The 22,097-nt window shown below is 48.7% G+C and overlaps 1 protein-coding gene across 7 annotated transcripts in view; it reads right to left on the bottom strand.

Moving 5' to 3' along the window:
- Positions 1-22,097, bottom strand: part of DHRSX (dehydrogenase/reductase X-linked) — a 230,120-nt gene that overhangs the window by 193,617 nt on the left and 14,406 nt on the right. For 6 of the 7 annotated variants that reach the window (XR_015723241.1, XR_006782628.2, XM_045813635.2 and 3 more), the window contains exons 2-3: positions 8,766-8,873; positions 2,154-2,222 (exon numbers count right to left, since the gene is read on the bottom strand). Coding sequence is in view for 5 of the 7 variants with exons in the window: in XM_045813635.2 (XP_045669591.1) it covers positions 2,154-2,222; positions 8,766-8,873 (177 nt within the window). In the remaining 2 variants the exon portion in view is untranslated. Of the gene's footprint in view, positions 1-2,153; positions 2,223-8,765; positions 8,874-17,624; positions 17,970-22,097 lie in introns of those variants that run through there. The other variant, XM_087859463.1, reaches the window with a different exon arrangement.

The raw sequence follows: 22,097 nt of genomic DNA, 5'->3' as shown, positions 1-22,097 counted from the left end.
AGGGGCGTGCCTCCTCTCGGAAGTGAGCTCACCATCCCGCGTGATGAGGAATCATTGCCTTCATTGCCTTGCAGACCCTGAGACCCTCGGCGGCCTCCCCTCTAGCACACAGGAGCTGACAAAGAGCTGTCCCTTGAAAGCACAGGCTTTGCATACCCACACCTGAATCTCAACACACAGCACGGGAGCCAGCATGAGCCATTTCTAATGGTAGAAATGGCTCCTAGAACATTCTTTCCTCCAAGAAATCAGGGCTATTGCTTACAGCTTTGTTAGAACGTATGAACCTCATAAACCTCATGAACGAACCTTTACTCCCTCCTTGCTTAGACTGCAAGTCTTGGCAAACTGTTCCTTACAAATTTACTCAGAATTTTTCAAAAGTCACAAAGAACACACGATCTAGTGATTTCCCAAGAGACTCCTCTTTGGGTCTGGAAATCAAGTGTAAGTCCATTCGTAACGGGGCCGTGAGGCTTCAACCAGAGGGAAATGCAGATGCCCAGGCCCCGGCCTCAGAGGCTCTGACTCCTCGCAGGACTGGGAATCTGCTTTTGTAACCTGTTCCCCGTGATGCCGCAGACCTGGGAAGCAACTGTGTTGGAGAACGCCACCTCCCTGAGCCATGGTAAACGGGGATGGGGACAAGGATCATCTGTGGTGATCACTTCTGTGCAGGGCTGGTGGCAGAAGCAATCAGCTCCCATCTGCAACAGATGCCTGGTGTTCCACAAAGAGCTGGACTGGCTCTGGGCTACGGGGAAGGTCCCAGGCAGCTAGGACATCCCCCCGCCATGTGCACAGGGTGAAATGGCAAGTTTTATGGCTGCCTTGCACAAGCTAGGTGGGGAATAAGGGCACCACGGGACAGATGGTAACTAGACTTGCCATCCATGGCTTTCCTTCTCTCTCCTGCCTTATTAAGAAGAACCACCATTGGGGAACCTGGGTGGCTCAGTTGGTTGTACTACTGACTCTTGATTTTGGCTCGGGTCATGATCTCAGGGTCATGGGATAGAGCCCCAAGTCGGGCTCCACACTCAGTGTAGAGTCTGCTTCTCCCTCTCCCTCTGCTCCTCCCCCTGCTTATTCTCTCACTCTCTCAAATAAACAAACAAAATCTTAAGAAGAAGGAGGAGGATGAGGAGGAGGAGGAAGAGAGGAAGAAAGAGAAAAAGGAGAAGAAGGAGAAGGAGAAGGAGGAGGAGAAGAAGGAGGAAGAGGAGGAAGAGGAGGAGGAGAGGAAGATGAAGACAAAGGAGAAGGAGAAGAAGAAGAAGAAGAAGAAAAAGAAGGAGAAGAAGGAGAAGGAAAAGAAAGAGGAGGAGGACAGGAAGAAGAAGGAGGAGAAGAAAGAGAAAAAGAAGGAGAAAAAGAAGGCAGAGGAGGAGAAGAAAAAGGAGGAGGAGGAGGAGGAAGAAGAGAAGAAGGAGAAGGAGGAGAAGAACGAGGAGGAGGAGAGCCACCCTACCATAAGCTCAGACAGGAGAAGCCCCAGCATCTGGGACATGCTCAAAGCGCCATCTTGGTTGATCCAGTTCAAGATGGTTGACGTGCATCTTCTTTCCTTAAACATGAGGCCCACGAGCAGGGCTCAGAAAGCACTCAATAGCACTTGCAACTGGGAGAGATGTTACAGACAGGTGTCCACTGCTCGGGTTGGACAAGTAGAGAGAGCAAGCACTACAGGGTTTGCTACAGGGCAAGGTGGTGCCAGACATAGCCATGTTGGAATTAGCTGCAGTCCAGAACCAGCAACCAGGAGATGTACCTGCTGGCAGGAGCATCTAACGGTTCCTGTGTGAAGACATGGCGCCGAGGGCCCCCAGCCCGGGAGATGGACACGGAATGGGAACAACGTCCCATCGTCACAAGACATGCAATCGACCGGCGCATTCGAAAGCCTTCCCCCAGAGATGCCTACACAAAGCAACGCTATCACAGGGACATGTTTGCTGCTATTCACCACTCTCTGGGGGGACCGGAAATCCCCAAAAGAAACACACCAGAGGGAGAGACATCCCCCACCCCTGAGTCCCGCCTCCACCACTCGCGCCCGCGATCCCACCCGCGATCGCACATGGGGGTCTGCAGCTCAGCAGCCAACACCAACTCGGACCAAGGACAAGAGCCGCGTAGCTCGCAAACACTACCTTTGTCATTCAAAGTCTCTTCTTGTATTTGCCTCACAACGTCCTGGGCTTTGCCGGCATTATTTCCAGCTACGAGGAAAAGAAAAGATACGATCAGTGGCAAGGTCGTCCAGACATTACTGAGCGCGAGAAAATGCTGTCTTGAGATGCAAAACACAACCCCGGAGGGGTCTCTTTACTGCTTGTCATCGAGCCCTGGCGTGGAATGGTGGCAGGAAGGTCAGAGCACACACAGAACTTTCTAAGAAACGTTAGTGGACGTCCGCCTCCCCCCACTCACTGGTGGTCTGAGCTGTAAAATGATCATGGGCCATTCCCACTACGTACTTGGGATTTCCCATTTCCTTATCAATAACTCCACAGGTATGCCTCCGGGGAAATGTGAGCTTAGAAAAATGGTCACGCATGTTTGCTGTGTGAGGGACATCACCATAAAATTAGAGACTGTGAAATTTGGGTGTTAAAATAGTCAATGAGGTTTCTTTTATGTCTTACTAGATGACAGTGCATTGATGTTTGGAGGAAGGTGTCTTGTTTTCCAACCGTGTCCCTGAGCACATGGTCTGAATTTTAAGGTGTGCCGAATGGGGCTGCTGTTCAGGGGAGAACATCAGGACACCTTGTCTTCCCACACACCAGGGCTCAGAATCAACTGGACTGCAGGTAGACGTTCAGCTCCTTTGTGGGGTGAGCCAACCCCGAAACTCCCTGCAAGGGTGAGTCATGGGAGTGCTTCCGCACGAGAGGACTAGAGCTGGCGTCTGAGGAACACAGGCGTGGGCGTGAAGCTCTTGGAGCCCCGAGAAGTGACAGGTGGCATGAGGACAGCAGGAGAGACACCTGGCCTGGGAGGACCAGGTCCCAAGGGGTGGGGTGGCTCACATCACCCTCCCACCTGCGTCCAGCCCCTGCTGGCCGGGTGTTCTCCAGGGTACAACCCTCTTGAGATCTCAATGAAAACACAGAACCAAGCAATCTGTTCTGGAGGCATTTCTGCATGCTGTTTTCCTCTATTTTGTTTCCTTTTTGTCTTCTAACTAACACGCAAGGGGCCTTGCTAGGGAACCCCTGCCACTGTATCCTGCACTAATTAAATTACTCCGTGTCACTGACAAGTCCCCGCCGCCCCGAAAACCCTGAAGGAAAGCCCTTTCCAAAAGCAAAAGGGTTTACAACAAAGAGTTAAGGGAAACACAGACAGCAGCAGCGGTGAACGTCGTGAAACTGAAAACGTCTTGGGCTCCAGCTGGAGATGTAGCTGAGATAAATATGGCAAAAGACATCTTTAGTGGGTGAATTAAAGGATTACATAAAGCGCCACCACCTTGAAGAAGTTCAAAGCTGCAGACGTCAAGAAAACGCAGCTGTGAAAGTCTTCACACCTTTGGCTCCCTTGAAGAAAGAGAATATTACACGGTTGTTCGAGTTTTGCTCAGAGTCTTGCTGTGTTGCGGGGTGCACAGTCGGACGGGCGGCCGTGTGAGGGATAACCGGAAAGTTACATTCCATCTCTAAATGTTGTAGGCATCCAATGCAACAAAATAAAATTCACCTTTTTTTAAGCTGGGGCCATGTACATGCACGGGCTTATTTTGGAAATCCCATGCAATTTAAAAATATTCACTAGCCATCCACTGCTGGGCCATGCATCTGGCGTTCACCATCGCGGCATGGGGGTGGCCGATGATGTGGGAGAGATGGTCCATGTTCCCAAAAGACATATCCATGGCCAGAGAAAGTGGGGGGCATCAAACCAGCAGGGGAAACTGGTCATTGCAACAGCACCCCTTGATGGGCAGCTCACTACTCCCCCGAAGGCGTTGTATTAGAGGTATGGACACGGGCACTTTTTTGGCAAAGGTCGTCTTTATCAGCTGGCTCACCAGAGCTGGATATGGAACCTTGACCCTACGCAATCGCTAGAGATTTCCTACATTTACTGAGCAAATATTGCATGAGAGACAGCACTTAACCAGGATGGAAGGTAGGCACAAGCACAGTGGGTCTGCCTTCTGCTCATGCTTTCTGTGGGTGGCTAAGTTTAAAGACGTTGAACCCAAACCAGGGCCAGCAAACTAGGGACCTGGGCCCACATTGGATGAGCTCCCTGATAGAAAAAGAAAAAATATATTGGAACAACAGCGATGTCTGCAGCTTTAAATATTGACAATGGCGCTTTCCTGATATCAAGATAGAGCTGATCACTGAGAGACACACCTAGGCAAATATTTATCATTTGGTTCACACCAGAAAAAATTTACTGGCCCCTGGTCTCAACCTTAGAAGCATTCATGAAGCATTATAAAGAAAGATCCTCCACCAAAATAGTATTTTGAAACTATAAGAACTGAGATATCGTGAGCAGATGAGAAATTTAATAATTAATGTATTAATAGCAATATTAATGTGCTTGGGTTGGAGCCAGGTTCCCTTTTCAATTCCTTAGCAAGTAACTGATTCTTCTTTAAACATTAATGGACTCAGGAGTGGCCAATTTGAAATTGAATATATACATCTCTTAGTTTCTATTTAGTATGAAATTTATATTAAAGTGTCCAATGATAATATTTCGTTCAGTGGCTTTGAATCAAACTGTCACACAAGATGAAACATTGTCCCTCTCGGAATATATGCAGTTAGGCCCTGAAAGACTCGGGGAGGAGGGAACATTCACTCTTGATTGGACGGACTGAGAGGGTCAAACTGTGACCCACGTAGATAATTAGAAGCTCTGTGGGAGGGGCGCCTGGGTGGCACAGTGGTTGGGCGTCTGCCTTCGGCTCAGGGCGTGATCCCGGCGATCTGGGATCGAGCCCCACGTCAGGCTCTTCCTCTATGAGCCTGCTTCTTCCTCTCCCACTCCCCCTGCTTGTGTTCCCTCTCTCGCTGGCTGTCTCTATCTCTGTCAAATAAATAAATAAAATCTTTAAAAAAAAAAAAAAAAGAAGCTCTGTGGGAAAGAAGATGCAGGAGGGTGAGGAGAACAAGTGTTGCTTACTCTGTGTAACTCAAGAGAAGGAGAACTCTGGTGCTGGCAGGACTGTTCCTGTTGCTCCAGAAACATCACCTAAATGAGGAAGTGATAGGAGAGTCGGGGTTCCAGTCCTCAAGTGCATGAGTACCACATGCTTACTCACATACTTTCACTGCATTGTGTCTGCAGTATACACTCCTTACTCAACTAGACCTCGGCATGACCTAACCCCAACTTGACTTCCTGGTGATCTATGCAACCAGACCTCACCATGACCAATCCAACTAGACCTCACCATCACCTAACCCAACTAGACCCCATCACCACCTAACCCAACTAGATCCCATCATCACCTAACCCAACTAGATCCCATCATCACCTAACCCAACTAGACATCATATTGCCGACCCAACTAGACCTCATCATCACCTAACCCAACTAGACTTCATCGTCACTCACCCAACTAGACCCCATTATCACCTAACCCAACTAGACCCCATCACCACCTAACCCAACTAGACCTCATCATCACTCACCCAACAAGACCTCTCATGACCTCATCACGACCTACCCAACTAGACCTCATCATCACCTAACCCAACTAGACCTCATCATCACTCACCCAACTAGACCTTCTCATGAGCTCATCATGACCAACCCAACTAGACTTCATCATTACCTAACCCAACTAGACCTCATCACCTAACCCAACTAGATCTCCTCATCAGCTAACCCAACTTGACCCCAGCATCACGTAACCCAACTAGACCTCATCACCTGCCCAACTAGACCTCCTCATGACCTAACCCATCTAGACCTCCTCATCACCTAACCCAACTAGACCTCCTCATGGCTTAACCCAACTAGACCCCATCATGACCTAACCCATCTAGACTTCATCATGACCTAAACCATCACACTGAGGCAAAAAGCACAGAAATGGAATAATGTTGTTTTTTTCTTCTTTGCATTGCAACATTGCCTAGTTTCACAAAGAATTAAGAAGATAAAGAAGACAGGTGCACTAGCGAAGTCACGAGGGGCAGAGATTCCCAGTACCGGATGCTAGCCCTCATCTGTTTTCAGAACAGAGGGTTCTCCCCATCCTGCTCCACCAGCTTCCTTTTGCCTCTAGCCCAGGTCCAGCGGACCCTCAGAGGGGACCTACTTCTCCTTCTGTTCATGGTTTGAGGTCACTTTGACTTAAAAAAAATTTTTTTTTATTTTTTCACTTGAGAGAGAAAGAGCGAGAGCATGAGCAGGGGGGAGGGTCAGAGGGAGAGGGAGAAGCAGACTCCCTGCTGAGCAGGGAGCCTGATGCAGGGCTCAATCCCAGGACCCTGGGATCATGACTTGAGCCAAAGGCAGATGCTTAACTGACTGAGCCACACAGGTGCCCCCCTGATGTCACTTTGATCAAGTCATCCCAGATGGTGGCAGAAATCCAAGACATGGCAGGAGTCTCCCAGAGACCCGAGTCCCTCTGCTCACACGTCCTGTCTCCCCGATGTGCCCAGGTCCCGGGGAGAGAGAAACACGTCACAGGGATGCTAAAATTGAAGAGGAGTTCCAGAAATGCACACTCAGATAGGTCCCCTGTCCTGCAGGACCCCCACACCTGCCAACAACTGCTTGTCATCTAGGGGATAGATATGGATGCTGGTAAGGACTGTCCTTGCAAGGACTTGTCAAAAACTGTTCTATCATTTGCACATCGATTCAAACAGGACCTGGACACATCCCCACAGAAAAAAATACCGATGAGGAAAAACAACAGTGAGGTCAACTAAGAAGTAATCGTCCCCTCCAAAACCCTGACAAATGTGCACTGTTCTACAGACTGGGTTGTGCATGAGAGAAAGATGCCTAGGTGGGTCCGTGAGGGAGGGACCACTGTGAGAAACTGCACTTTTTCAAAAGAGTGACACATGGCAAAGGCCACACAATACAAAAATTTTAAGTTGTGGAGTCATGTTTTGCAACAGTGAAAAAAAAGAGAGCAAAGTTAGAAGCATGAGTCCATTTGATCACGGGAAGGAAGGAACAGCTGAGGATACCCGCATGAGCCACACCTCTCCCAGGACAACAGAAGGCCACACTGGCGAGACCTGGGGGTTCCCCATCTGGGTTAAGAGCCTCCTCGGAGATCCGCCCCCATGGAACTCAGGGGGTCTGTGAGTTTTAACACCAACAGTCAACATCATCATGGTGGCCAATCCCCAATGGAATGTGGACAAGACACAGGAGGATGGGCGGGGTCTATGACTTGGCCACGACACAAACCAGAGATATTTTCAGACCCGACTTCAGGGGTTGAAGCTGTCTCAAAATAAAGTTTAAGATCATCACAGCTTCCACTCAGTAGGAGTTACCGAACCCGCCAGTAGGTCATGTTATTTGTCCTATAAAGATTTCGTGGGGTGCCTGGGTGGCACAGCGGTTGAGCGTCTGCCTTCGGCTCAGGGCGTGATCCCGGCATTGTGGGATTGAGCCCCACATCAGGCTCCTCTGCTATGAGCCTGCTTCTTCCTCTCCCACTCCCCCTGCTTGTGTTCCCTCTCTCGCTGGCTGTCTCTATCTCTGTCAAATAAACAAATAAAATCTTTAAAAAAAAAAAAAAAGATTTCGTGTCTACGATCATGTGGCAAGTTTGTGTGTTATATATTTTTATATCTGCATCCCAATATCATTTAGTTTATAATATTATGGGTTTCGGTTTGTGCATTTAGGCATCACTAGATGCTGACGGGGGTCCAAGGACTGAGCTTGTCAAGAGCCAGGAAGGAGTGGAACACATTCATGTTTAAATACCGAGCCCCAACTATCGCTTCTAACCTGAAATTATCCTTCAAAAAATGATGGCGGGCAAAAAGTGGAAGAAAAAAATGGGAGAAAGGAAGAAATAAATCACAAATGAATAAGTAAAGGACCATGGGTAATGTTACGTAGAAAGTCTTAAATGATAGCAATCCTTAACACCTAAAACCAGACATATAATATGATTTCTGTAAAAACAGACACCATAAAAGGTAGTAATTAAATGCAAATGATGTCAATGGGGGGACGATGATTAGCATGAAGTGCTTGGTTTGTTTTCTTTTTTTCAAAGGTGATGTGCACCGTATCATTTTTCCCAGCAGATTAAAAATTCTACCCCCAATTCACTGGGAAAATTAACAAAAGTACAATGGATTCATTTGAACTCTGTTCGCTTTCCCAGGCAAAAAAAAAAATCCCTTCGTTTTCAAAAAGGAGTTAGACACCAGGATAAAGAACAGAGGGAGTTTCAAACAGAAGAATGGACAATGTCGTGTCTATAGGACACTTGCAGAGGAAGGCAGTCTTTGAAAACCTGTTCATGGTCTACACTGGGCTATGTTGTGTCTTCCCCAAATTCATATGTTGAAGCCTGGACCTCATAGGTGCTCAGAATGTGAACTTATTTGGAGAGGGAGTCTTTAAAGAGGTGGTTAGTGTAAAATGAGGTCACTGAGGTGGGTCCTCATTGCACGAGGACCAGAGTCCTTATAAAGACACCCTCAGGTGTTCCCCAGATCTGTTTAACCTATAAGCAAATCACTGTTTGCATATTAGCGAACAACTGGGTATCTTCCATTAGCCAACAATACGATCATCACCTATGATCACATGCATGCCGAGTCTCGCCAGGTGCTTCGCCGTGGAATAGCCGATACCATCCGTGCCTCCGGTCACGATAGCAACACGGTCAGGTTGTGGGGCCAACACTGAAGAAGAAGTAAAAGAAAAAATAAATCAAAGCCAAGTTTTAGAAGCAGAGTCCACGTGTGGAAGAATTCAGCCACAGGAGAACACCCCACGGGCCCTGGGCCTTGTGGTTCGGCATCTGTGGTTGGATTCCTCGTGGATTCCCGCAGGCTCGAGAGGCAGGAATGTAATAGGGTGGATTAGCCCCGAGTCATTCCAGCCTGGTCAAGGCACCTGATAAAGGCTCGCTCATCCCCAGCTGAGGCCTTGGCAGGAACCGACTGGAGTATCAGCAAAATGATTGGCAGAAAGGTTGGGAGCGAGCGGGGGGAATAGTGTTTACAAGCACGGATGAGAGTCCAGGGCCAACGTTCCCAGGCAACACAGGGCAGGATGTAGGTTTTACTATTACTCAGGTCTGGAGAAGGACAGCAGACCAGGGGATGATTCCTGCTGTTGCAAATTACTTGGTTGCACTCAGTTCCCAAGACAAAGGAGGCATGCCACACAACGCCACACCACGGGGCCACACGAGAGGCAGCAGGACATGGAAACATAGACAAAAGTCTTTATTGTGGGAAGAAACGGGTCACGGAAACAGGCTCAGCAGGTTTAGCATGGGCTGGTGTGAGTCATTTCAGCAAATTCTGGGTCACAAGGGCTGTCCTTACGTGTGTGTCCCTGGCCCTGCGGTGATTTGCGTGGGTAGGGTGGACAGTGGCCAACAATGGGTCACGGACGTGGTGGGACGAGGACTGCGGGTTGCCTGGTTTGCACTTGAAAGGGGTGCTTCTCAGAGAGTTGCATGCTATCTCTAGGAAGTGGCCAGCCCTGAGAGCTTTACCATTTGATAAAGGTGACAAAGATGAACTTTTATCTTATTTTATTTTATCTTATTTTATTTCAGATTTATTTCAGATTTATTTACTTATCTGAGACAGAGAAGGAGAGAGAGCCAACAAGCAGGAGAGGCAGAGGGAGAGGAAGAGAGAATTTCAAGCAGACTCCACACTGAGCGTGGAGCCCAACGACAGGCTTGATCTCACGACCCTGAGATCAGGACCTGAGCTGAAACCAAGAGTCAAACGTTGAACCAACTGTGCCACCCAGACGCCTGAAAGATGAACTTTTTAATAAATGGTGTTGGGACATGTAAATAGACATTTGGAAAAAAGGCAAAAATAGACCCATACCTCATGTGCTACACATCAAATTCAACCAAGGGGAAGAAGTTACACAATAAACCTATTAGGGGGGAAAAAGCATGAATCCATTTATCTTTAACCTCAGAGTAGGAAAGAGCTTCGTAATTACAAGTGAAAGTTGAGAAGAATAAGTAGACAAATTTCTCTATGAAAATAATTTTACATGGAAAAAAAAACCACACACACCAAAAGCAAAGTTAGAAGTAAATTGTAAATTAGAAAAAAAAATTTTGCAACCCTGATCACATGCAAGGGGCTATTTTCGTAATATGTAAAGAGTTCTTACAAATCAAGAAAAACAGAACCTTCCGTTTGGCCAGATCAAGGATGGCACAGATCCTCAGAGTGTTTTCTCCCAACGCCACGATGCGCCAAGCAAGTCTGATAGGCTTCCCGCCAAGCGCGGCTCAGCCGACATGGGGGTCCCTGAAGTTATCTCCCAGCTGATACCATAATTCTGAGTCCCAATTCCCGTAAGTGAGTTGACCCTAGAAATCTAAAAAGATCTCATCTCTATGTAGCTCATAACGTGTGTTTCAGGACATTTTCTCAACCGTGAGCAGAAGAGCCCACAGAGCACTTGGACCACAGGTGAGAAGCAGGAGCTCCAGGTCATCATCAAGGGTATGGACTTCTAACGGGATTAGAACACCACTCCAAGGGGGTGTCTTTGGGTCATGGAGGGAAGGAGCTAGCCAGGACTCCAACCACCTGCTCAGCCCGCCAACCGGTCCTATCATTCATTAGAAACAATTGTCCCAAATGCAGTCAACTGTCCAATGAAGGGCACAGGGGTCGCATGTGTCCCCCCGCCACCAGCCCCACCCAAACACAAACGTATCATCCTACAGTTCTGGAGGTCACAAATACCCATCTCAAAGTCAGCTGATTGGCAATCTTAATTTCCGTCTGCAATTTTCATTTCCCTTTAGCCTCGTGACGACGTAACATAGAGTTTCCAGGGCTTAGGATGCCGATGTCTTTGGTGGCCATGATTCTGGACGCCAAAATCAGGAACCAAAATGATTATGTGCGTGATTTGGATGGAGAAGCCCGACCTTGTGTTAAATAGCCCCAAAATAACAACATGAAGACGAGGGACTGGAACCAGACCGCCCCCTATGAGGACTTGGCACGCGGGAGATGGCTCTCAAAATGGAAAAACACACCCTGAGGAAAGAAATCACACCAAAGACAGGCAGTAGTGAGAACGGGTTGCTCCAAAGTCAGTAATTATCGGCCATACCGCGGAAATATATGCCCTGGTTGGTGAACACAGGAGGGGACTGGTTTACAGGGAAAACCCGCACAGCTGAATCATGAAAAGTATGATAAATGGCACTGACTGCTCGAGGTCATGAGTGTTGTTTCTGGACGTAAAAAGTTACAATGGAAAACTTAATTTTGCAAGACAGCTGTTACCAAGCCTTCCCCTACCACATATTACTTGCCCTTTGGAAAAACAATGCTTGTATTTTCCCAACTTCAAACTTTAAACACATGTTCCCCAGCTGTAAAGCTTCCCAGGATTAACCCAAATGAATGGAAATGATTTGAAATTAAAAAAAAAAAAAATTCACGTTAAATGTTGAATGCACTAAAGTACAATGTACAAAAGTTGGTCATACGATGCAGGTGAATAAGGGGTGGGAGCCATCAATCAAATCCTAAAACTCAACCCCTGAGATAGATTTGAACCAGCTGGGAAGATTAAAAATCGTCTGCAGCTCTGCTGATCATAAGACCCCCTCCCATGGAGCTGCAAGTGCAAATTCAGCTCTGAGCTTCCTGGCAGCCAAAGCGAAAAGGGAAACAATGCCAGAGATGGCTCTCAGCATCTGACCCAGTGCCTCCCAGCGACAGTGGACTCATATTGGCCTAAAACCCATGCTGTTTTGTATCACTCCAACATGGGTGTCCCCTCCAACAGAAATGCCCGTCCCTCACCCATGCTGGGAGGTCTCAGCCATCCCGCTGCATCAGACTCCAGATTCCCCCACTGCTGGTGAGACTACTGAGACCCTCCCGTTCCCCGAAGAGTTCATATTGGTGTGGGGTTGCACGGGGCACTCACTGATGTCCAATAAATACAGGTGTCTGGGTTTACAGAGACGCAGAGATGGGCGGAGGGGAATGGACACCCCAAGTGCATTGGGACTCCCTGTGGCGAGCCCCACCTGCACCCCCTGGAGAGCATGGGATGGGAACCCTCCATCCACATAAGTGGGAATGGGGCAGCTGTTTCTGGATGAAACAGCTCTCGCCCATCCAAGCTCTGGGCTCCGTGCAGACACGGCTGCAAAACCGTCCACACTGGGCTCAGACAGCACCGCCGACCCTGGGGGCCCGTCCAACACACCCATGCTGGGTCCCACCCTGTGTCCCCTCTGTGGAGCTCAGCACAGGGCTTGCAAAACCCCAGGTCGGGAGCAGGATGCAGAATGGGAACTCCTGCTGGGGACGCACTGCCAACACCTCCCAGCACTTTCCAAGTCCCGAAAGCGAGCACGCTTTTTTTCTCTTTTTGCTCCTGAAACGTCCTGCGTGCTCCTGTCGGGTTTTCTTACAAAAGAAGAGAAGCATGTCTGCCATTGTTTTGTGAAGGCATGAAGGTTATTCTTTGTTACCTTGAGATATGGCATCGGAGGGCATTCTTGAACTATGATGTGCACTTGGGTGGATGGAAAATTACTGAGAACACGAAGTATGGGGCAAGTCAGAGACCGTCCCAAATGCAGGGACTGCCCCAAAACGTGCAGAGTCGTGGGGAACATCTCCGCAGGGGCTTTAAAATTCCTACAAAGAATTATTCGCATTTCCTGGTACGTAAGACACATCTGCGAAATCGAGGCCACACATCGCAACACTTGTTTCAAATGTCCCAGCAGAATGTCAGCGTGAAAGAGACGCACAGAAGAGAAAAGGGGTTCGTGGCGAACAGCCCGCGGTCCAAAAAACACACGCCTTTCCGAGCAGCTGGAAACAACACTCATGCATCCACGGTCCTAGTCGCCAACGTTCAGGAAAACTTGGCACACAACTGCATGAGAAAGTGGAACTGGTATCCCGCCTCCCGCACAAAGGTGACCTCAAAGACGCACATGGCAATCAGGGAAGCAGCTGGCGTGGCCTCCAAGCTGCCCGGGGAAACTCTGCCAGCACCGGAGAGGTGTGGATAAGCCACAGGAAGGCTCATGTGGTGGGGAAGGATGCACAAGGATCGTGCAAACTGGAGGAGAGGACACAAGGCAGGTGCAGGAGGAGGGAATGCTGGGGAAGCATCTGGAAGCAAGACTGGGAGCCACGTGGCGGCATGGGCAGGAGAGACGGAGGCAGACAGGTGGCGGGTGGGACCAGAGCTACCCGCCGTGGGGGCCCACCAAGGTGTCGGGGCTCACCCCTGCATGCGAAGAGGACCCCATCCCTGCTCGCCTGGTACGTCCACGTCCCGTAAGCCCAAACGTGTCCGCCATCGCTGTGCATGCGTCTTTCCCGATAAATGCAGTGAACTTGTTCCACAACGTGCATCCCAATTCCTCCAGGACCAGCGCGAGAAGAATCCTCACCAGTCCCCAAGTAGGATTTTTTTTTTTACAAGCACAAAGCCCTGCAGAGCCCTGTGGACACCCAGTAACACTGCTGGCTGCACATTAGGAAACTGGTGGACGCAGACACGAAACCAAGCGGCCCTCGAAGACTATGGATTTGATCGCCCACCCTGCACATAGCTGCTGAGACTTATAGATGCTGAATCCTATACGTTTATACACGTGTGCATTGAAATGCACACATTACACGCGTCCCAGAGACGCCGGCTCCCAGTCTGCATCAGGCGAGGGTGTCGCTGGGAGGAAGAGAGGCTGCCCCAACCCGGATCCTGCACGGACACTGGGATCTGCACCTGCTCCGTCAGCATCCAGAGTTTCCCATGCACACAGAAGGTTGAACAAGCTATCGCAGCCAAAACCCAAGGAGGAAAGGAGAAGTCACAGCCCATTCAGAGGGTGGAGGGACTGCCCAGAGAAAGGCACTGGAGTCGAGGTCAAAGGACGTGGTTCTCTGGGACCCACCTGTGCCAAGGGTGAGCCTAAATGTCCTGATGTCTGGCACGCACACCAGCTATAAGCTAACCCCACTGTCTCCTGGAGAGCTGACTTCCAAAGCAAGATGCCGACAGCACCACCCCCAAGAGGGTCCAGGCGTCACTCTGTCAAGTCCCCAGGCCCCAGCCTTGCAGCTGCCTTTCCCTCCCACCAAGCCCAGGACAACCACATCACAGGTGTGAACGTCACGGCTTCCAGAACAGTTGATCTTATGTGTCTAATTAGCTGGGCCATGGTGCCCAGATACACACTCAAACATCACTCTGGATGTTTCTGCGAAGCCGGGTCTTTTATTTTTATTTTTATTTTTTTTATTTTTGATGCAATTAACACTGAAATTGGCACGCTGTGAGTAAAGGTTTTTCCCTCCTTTATGTGAGTGGGCCTCGTCTAATCAGTTGACGGCATTCACAGCACCAAGACTGATACCAACTGAGCAAGAGTCCATTCCCCAGCAGGTAGCCTTCAGACTCAAACTGTACATCTGCCCTAGGTTTCCAGGGTGCTGGTCCACCCTGCAGATTTTGGGTTTAACAAGTCTCCATAGTTGTATGAGCCAATTCCTTAAAACAATTAAAAAATATATATATGTATACATGCATATTTATATATATACAGAAAGATAGATTATAGATAGATAGATAGATAGATAGATAGATAGATAGATAGATAGATAGATAGATATGATGGATGGATGGATGGATGGATGGATGGATGGATGGATGAGTGGATGGATGGATGGATGGATGGATGGATGGATGGATGGATGGATGGATAGATGAGCGGATGGGTGAGTGGATGGGTGAGTGGATGGATGGGTGGGTGGGTGGCTGGATGAATGGATGGGTGGGTGGGTGGATGGATGGATGGGTGGGTGGGTGGCTGGATGAATGGATGGGTGGGTGGGTGGATGGATGGATGAGTGGATGGATGGATGAATGGATGGGTGGCTGGCTGGCTGGCTGGATGGATGGATGAATGGTTGGGTGGATGGCTGGATGGATGACGGATGGGTAAATGGGTGGATGGATGAGTGGATGAATGAATGGATGGGTGGGTGGATGGATGGATGGATGGGTGGGTGGATGAATGGTTGGATGGATGGATGGATGAGTGGATGGCTGGATGGCTGATGGATGGATAGATGGATGGATGGATGAGTGGATGAATGAACGGATGGGTGGGTGGATGGATGGATGGATGGGTGGGTGGATGAATGGTTGGGTGGATGGATGGATGGATGAGTGAATGGCTGGATGGCTGGAAGACTGATGGATGGGTAGATGGATGGATGGATGAGTGGATGAATGAACGGATAGGTGGGTGGATGGATGGATGGATGGGTGGGTGGATGAATGGTTGGGTGGATGGATGGATGGATGAGTGAATGGCTGGATGGCTGGATGACTGATGGATGGGTAGATGGGTGGATGGATGAGTGGATGAATGAATGGATGGATGGGTGGATGGATGGATGGATGGATAGATAAATGGATGGATGAGTGGATGAATGAATGGATGGGTGGGTGGGTGGATGGGTGAGTGGATGGGTGAGCAGATGGGTGAGTGGATGATGGGTGGGTGGCTGGATGAATGGATGGGTGGGTGGGTGGCTGGATGAATGGATGGATGGATGGATGGATGGATGGATGGATGGATGACAGATGGATAGACGGATGGATGGATGAGTGGATGAATGAATGGATGGGTGGGTGGGTGGGTCGGTGGATGGATGAGTGGGTGGGTGGATGAATGGTTGGGTGGATGGATGGATGGATGAGTGGATGGCTGGATGGCTGATGGATGGATAGATGGATGGATGGATGAGTGGATGAATGAACGGATGGGTGGGTGGGTGGGTCGGTGGATGGATGAGTGGGTGGGTGGATGAATGGTTGGGTGGATGGATGGATGGATGAGTGGATGGGTGGGTGGCTGGATGGATAACGGATGGATAGATGGATGGATGGATGAGTGGATGAATGAATGGATGGGTGGGTGGATGGATGGATGGATGGATGGGTGGGTGGCTGGATGAATGGTTGGGTGGATGGATGGATGGATGAGTGAATGGCTGGATGGCTGGATGACTGATGGATGGGTAGATGGATGGATGGATGAGTGGATGAATGAATGGGTGGGTGGATGGATGGATGGATGGATGGATGAATGGTTGGGTGGATGGATGGATAGATGAGTGGATGGGTGGATGGATGGATGGATGGATGGATGGATGGATGGATGGATAGATGGATGGATGAGTGGATGAATGAATGGATGGGTGGGTGGATGGGTGAGTGGATGGGTGAGCGGATGGGTGAGCAGATGGGTGAGTGGATGGATGGGTGGGTGGCTGGATGAATGGATGGGTGGGTGGGTGGCTAGATGGATGGATGGATGGATGGATGGATGGATGGATGGATGGATGACAGATGGATAGACAGATGGATGGATGAGTGGATGAATGAATGGATGGGTGGGTGGGTGGGTCGGTGGATGGATGAGTGGGTGGGTGGATGAATGGTTGGGTGGATGGATGGATGGATGGATGAGTGGATGGCTGGATGGCTGATGGATGGATAGATGGATGGATGGATGAGTGGATGAATGAACGGATGGGTGGGTGGGTGGGTCGGTGGATGGATGAGTGGGTGGGTGGATGAATGGTTGGGTGGATGGATGGATGGATGAGTGGATGGGTGGATGGCTGGATGGATAACGGATGGATAGATGGATGGATGGATGAGTGGATGAATGAATGGATGGGTGGGTGGGTGGATGGATGGATGAGTGGATGGATGGATGAATGGATTGGTGGATGGATGGATGGATGGATGGATGGATGGATGGATGGATGGACGGATGGTTGGGTGGATGGATGGATGAGTGGATGAATGAATGGATGGGTGGGTGGGTGGATGGATGGATGGATGGATGGATGGATGGATGGATAGGCTGATGCTGGTTCCTCCTGAGGCCTCTCTCCCTGGCATGTATGCCCTGTGTTCTCCCTGTGTCCTCACATTGTTGTCCTCTGTACATGTCTGTGTCCTCTTCTTATAAGGACCCCAGCCCAATGGGATCAGGGCCCACCCTACTGACCTCATCTTAACTTGACCATCTGCAGAGACCCTATTTCCAAATAAGATCCCCTTCATAGGTACCAGGGGCTAAAACTTCAATATATCTTTTTTGGGGGGTGCACAATTCAAACCCTAGAAACTGGTGCACATGCATGCACACATCCTTGCAAGCGGGGCTCCCTAGGAGCACGGGTGAGCCAACCCCTCTCCCCGCTCCTTTATGTCTTAGACGCTAGTCAGTTCCAGCCCAGATGCCTTCTATGCTTTGCCCCAAACCCGGATGCAAACAGATAGATGGGACCACTGTCCATCCCCTTGTACGCAACCCTCCGTCCTGCACACCGGTGTCCATCATTGCCAAGTCCCGCAGGCCAGCTCACCTCCGAGGGGTATCCGAGGGAGCGCTGGGGAGATGTAGCTGTAACCTGATCTCCACCATGCCAGCCTGTACGGGGACAGCAGCTGCCGCACACGCCCAGGGAGGCGGCCCGGGGTCAACGCTCACGCCTGCTGCTTTCGTCCCCGAACCACCGAGCTCGGCAGCCTCATGGTCCAATGGTGTGGCTCTGATGTGTTTGGGGGGCAAGCCCACAACTCAATAAGAAAAGCGACCAGCATGTCCCAAGCCCGTTTGCCTGGCAAAGGTGAGATGTTTGCTGGCTGTCCTGACAAGGAGAGGCCGTCCAGACCCCGGGCTATGTTTAGAGCCCTCGTGGGTCATTATTCTTTTTTAGGAACTGAAATGTGGTGGGTTGACCTTATGCCTCGGCGAGGGCCAGCATGTAGGGAAGCAACCGTATGACAGCTTTCTGCACCCTCGGCTCACAGACCACAGCACAGGAAGTAACACACGGCTCCGATAGTTAACAATTCGAAATACTTTAAAATGTTAGTTAAATAATTTACATAGCCCCACGCTGGAAATATTTAAATATTGTTTAAATAATGTATAGATTCGAACACTTGAATAACTGAAATATTCAAATAGTCGAAAATTTAATATTATTTAAATATTTGAGTTATTTTATTTATACTTATGTTTATTTATTTAAATGATTCTATTTAAATTTAAATTTTCAAATATTTGAAAGATTTAAAATATTGTTTAAATCATTTACAGATTCAAATACTTGAAACATTAAAATATTGTTGAAATCATTTACAGATTGAAACACCTGAATAATTTAAATATTCAAATACTTTTGAAAGATGTAAAATTATTCAAATATTTGAATTCTCTTTATTTACTTTATTATTTATGTATTTATTGTTTATTTAAATAATTGTATTTGAATAATTTAAATTTTCAAATATTTGAAAGATTTAAAATATTGCTTAAATCATTTACAGATTCAAATACTTGAAACATTAAAATAGCGTTTAAATCATTTACAGTTCAAACATTCGAATAATTTAAATATTCAAATATTTGGTAGACTTAAAATCATTCAAACATTTGAATTTTTGTTTATTATTTATGTACGTATTATTTATTTAAATAATTCTATTTGAATAATGTAAATTTTCAAATACTTGAAAGATTTAAAATATTGTTTAAATCATCTACATATCCAAATACTGGAACTACTTAAAACACGTTTTTAAATAATTTATAGATTTTGAGACGTGGACTGCTTCAAATAGTGTGTCCACGGTCTAAGTCTCTAAACATCCGAAATATTTAAAAATCCCATCACACACACGGACGGGAACGTGCGGGTGGCTGGTTTTTTAGGGGATGATCTCTCCGCGACGATGTCTTTTCTGAGGACCACGCAGAATTCGTGCAGGGAGACGGGGCACATAAAGGAAAGGTTTCATTCTAAAGAATGACAGGTGCGTCAGGTAACAGCAAAAGGCAAATGACACAGTGTGGGGCACAGAAGAAAGGGTGCATTCTTCACCCAGAAAGGGGTCTTGTGAAATAGGAACATCGACTCTCCTCCCCCCAGAAGAGACAAAGAAAAGGAACAAGGGACTCCTAGATATTGAATTAAAAAAAAAAAAAAAGCACATGTAAAACAGTGTTGAAACCCACTGCTATGACTAGACACTTTTTTTCGATAAAAGGCAGGTAATTCGTACTCAGACATCACAACAGCGGGGTCTGCCCCCCAGGATTGCTTGGTCCCATAAGAAAACGTGCATGCTTGCACCAAAACGATTCGTCTGGCCCCAAGACTGTGTCTTTTTAGCAGAGGGCCGTGCAACGCGGGCGGGCGTGGGTATTCTCTTTGACCCCGTGGCCCCAGCGCTGAGAACTGGTGTCACAGACGCACCCCCACGGGTATGTAATGATGCTCGAACATTCAAGATGCATGACCAGCCTTGTCGTTTTGGGTGAAGGTTGTTTTCTGCAAGAGTCTTTACAGGTGTTCTTGTGAAAGAAAGCCTTATTGTTCTAGCGACACCTGGGAGGACCCTCCAGGAATTATGCCGAGTTAGGGGTGGGGGGGAAGAAGCAATTTTAAAAGGGTTGCATTGTGCGTGACTCTGTTTCTGTCACACGGTTGGAACGATGGCACGGTGGAAACGGAGAACGGATGAGTGGTTTGCCACGGGTGAAGGGTGCACGGAGGTGGGAAGGACGTGGCAAAGCTATAGGACGGGAATACTTGGAAATCTGGTAGTGGCAAACACGCCCTGTGTCTTGACCGTCCGTGACGGGGGATTCACAACCCTCCACGTGCAAGGAGATCCCAGTGCGCTACCCCCACCAACACACAGGTGGTTACCCATGAAAACGAGGAAATGTGGATAAAAGAGCAATGCATTGTATCCCTGCTAACACGTGCACTGGGGTCACGTACTATGTAGCTTTGCAAGATCCTACCCCTGGGGGAAAATCAGGGAAGGGGTACACCAGATTTCTCCATATTCCTTCTCGGAACTGCATGGGAATTCCAGTGACCTGCGACACGTCTAATAAGCTCGTGCCGTGGAACACAGTCTGCTTTTCGAAACACAAATTTAAAAACAAAGAAGTCTTTGCCGTCTTGGGGTCAGAAATGCCCACGTGTTTTATGACTCCCGTTGGCACTGCTGGTAATTGCACGCCCTGGTCCTTTTCTCGAATGCTCAGGGCTGCACACACCTGCCCTAGGCAGACCCGTGTAAGCCGCCTTGAATTCCTTCTGCATTACAAGAGAAGGAATGATCTGGAGGCCAGGGCAGTCAAGCTTCTGTTAGAAACAGAGTTTAGGGGTGCGTGCGTGGTACTGTCGGCTCAGGTCGTGATCTCAGGCTCCGGGCTCCGCTGGGAATCTGCTTGAGATTCTCTCTCTCTCTGTCTGCTCCTCCCCCCAGCTCTTTCTCCCTCAAATAAATAAATGTTAAAACACACACACACAAAACAGTGTTTATAACGTCACCGCCAAGAAAGGGACCATCCAAACAAAGCCAAGTCTTTTCCACTCCCGTATCCTTGGATTCCAATAAACCACGGAGAAAGGATCCAAGGGAAAAAGACAAGATACAAACTAGTACGTGCTGTAGGATTATGTGTGAAAGGCATTCATGTTATAGGGCGATAAATCAAAGCATCCTAGCAACATCAAAAACAAAAACAAAAACAAAAAAAACCTCACATCTACCAGCAAAGAGGAGGTCAGTCTGTTTTCTCACAAAGCCTTCAACTGATTGGACAAGGCCCACCCGCACTGGAGCGCGTCATCTGCAGAATTCAAAGTTAAGGCATCGACAGTGGGCATGGTAACCAAAGGTGACGTGTGTTTTGCACGAGGTGGATACTTCGGGCTGGAGCCCTACCGTACAATGCAATAAAATATTTATAGACATATGCTCTCAAGCTGGGAAGGGGTCCGGCCCTGTATCTCTTACACATAAGGGACGTATTAGTCAGGGTTCTCCCAAGAAACACACTACACGGAGGGAGAGAGATTTAATTTAAGGAACTGGTTCGTGTAACTGTATATATTTTAGTCTCTATTCTGCAGGGTCGACCAGCAAGCTGAGACCCAGGGACAAGCTAATGCTGCAGCCAGAGTCCAAAGGCCACCTGGAGACAGAATTTCCTCTTCGTCCAGGAAGGTCAGTCTGTTTTCTCACAAAGCCTTCCACTGATCGGACAAGGCCCATCGATCCCAGGAGAAAAGATAAGATATAAACTAGTACGTAAGGTAGGATTGTGTTTGAAAGGCATTCATCTTATAGAGCGATAAATCAAAGTGTCATAGCAACATCAACAAAAAAAATCACATCCACCAGCCAAGGGGAGGTCAGTCTGTTTTCTCACAAAGCCTTCCACTGATCGGACAAGGCCCACCGATCCCAGAGGAAAAGATAACATATACACTAGTATGTAAGGTAGGATTGTGTTTGAAAGGCAGTCTTCTAGGCGATGATGGCCACATGCCTTCAGTAGCGGTGGGAGAGGGAGAGTCGGGGCCGGCCGCTGGGCTGTGTTCTGCCAAACAAGCTTGCCTTGTGTGGTCATGAGCCTTCCGTCCCAGGACCCGTGGCCACCGCCTGGAGACTGACACCCACAGGAGGCACACGTCACTGTGCAGCACAGGGAAGGAGCTCACTGCCCCCACTGCATCACAGAGGGGGTCTGAAATCAGGAGATGGCGGGGAGCATGGCTGGAATTACTCCCCTCATGGACCAGCCCTCCCCAGACTCTGGCTCTTGGTCCAAACCCACGTGCACCGAGCAGGGACGAGCTCATGTTACAGCCACCGCAAGGTCTGTGCTTCCTCCCAATGCTCCGTCTTGCCCCGGGGAAGCTGCTCCAGCCCCCCAGGGTTGAAACGGGGCGCCCCATGGTCAGCTGACCAGAGAGACAACTCAGAGATCCAGCCGGCCCCGCACGCTGCCTCCAGGAGCAGGAAGT

The sequence above is a fragment of the Ursus americanus genome, chromosome X (genome assembly GCF_024610735.1).
Source record: "Ursus americanus isolate L20-20 chromosome X, mUrsAme1.1.p, whole genome shotgun sequence".
Lineage (NCBI taxonomy): Eukaryota > Metazoa > Chordata > Mammalia > Carnivora > Ursidae > Ursus > Ursus americanus.
Note: the sequence above shows the minus strand (reverse complement) of the source record. Positions and strands in the feature narration are given on the sequence as shown.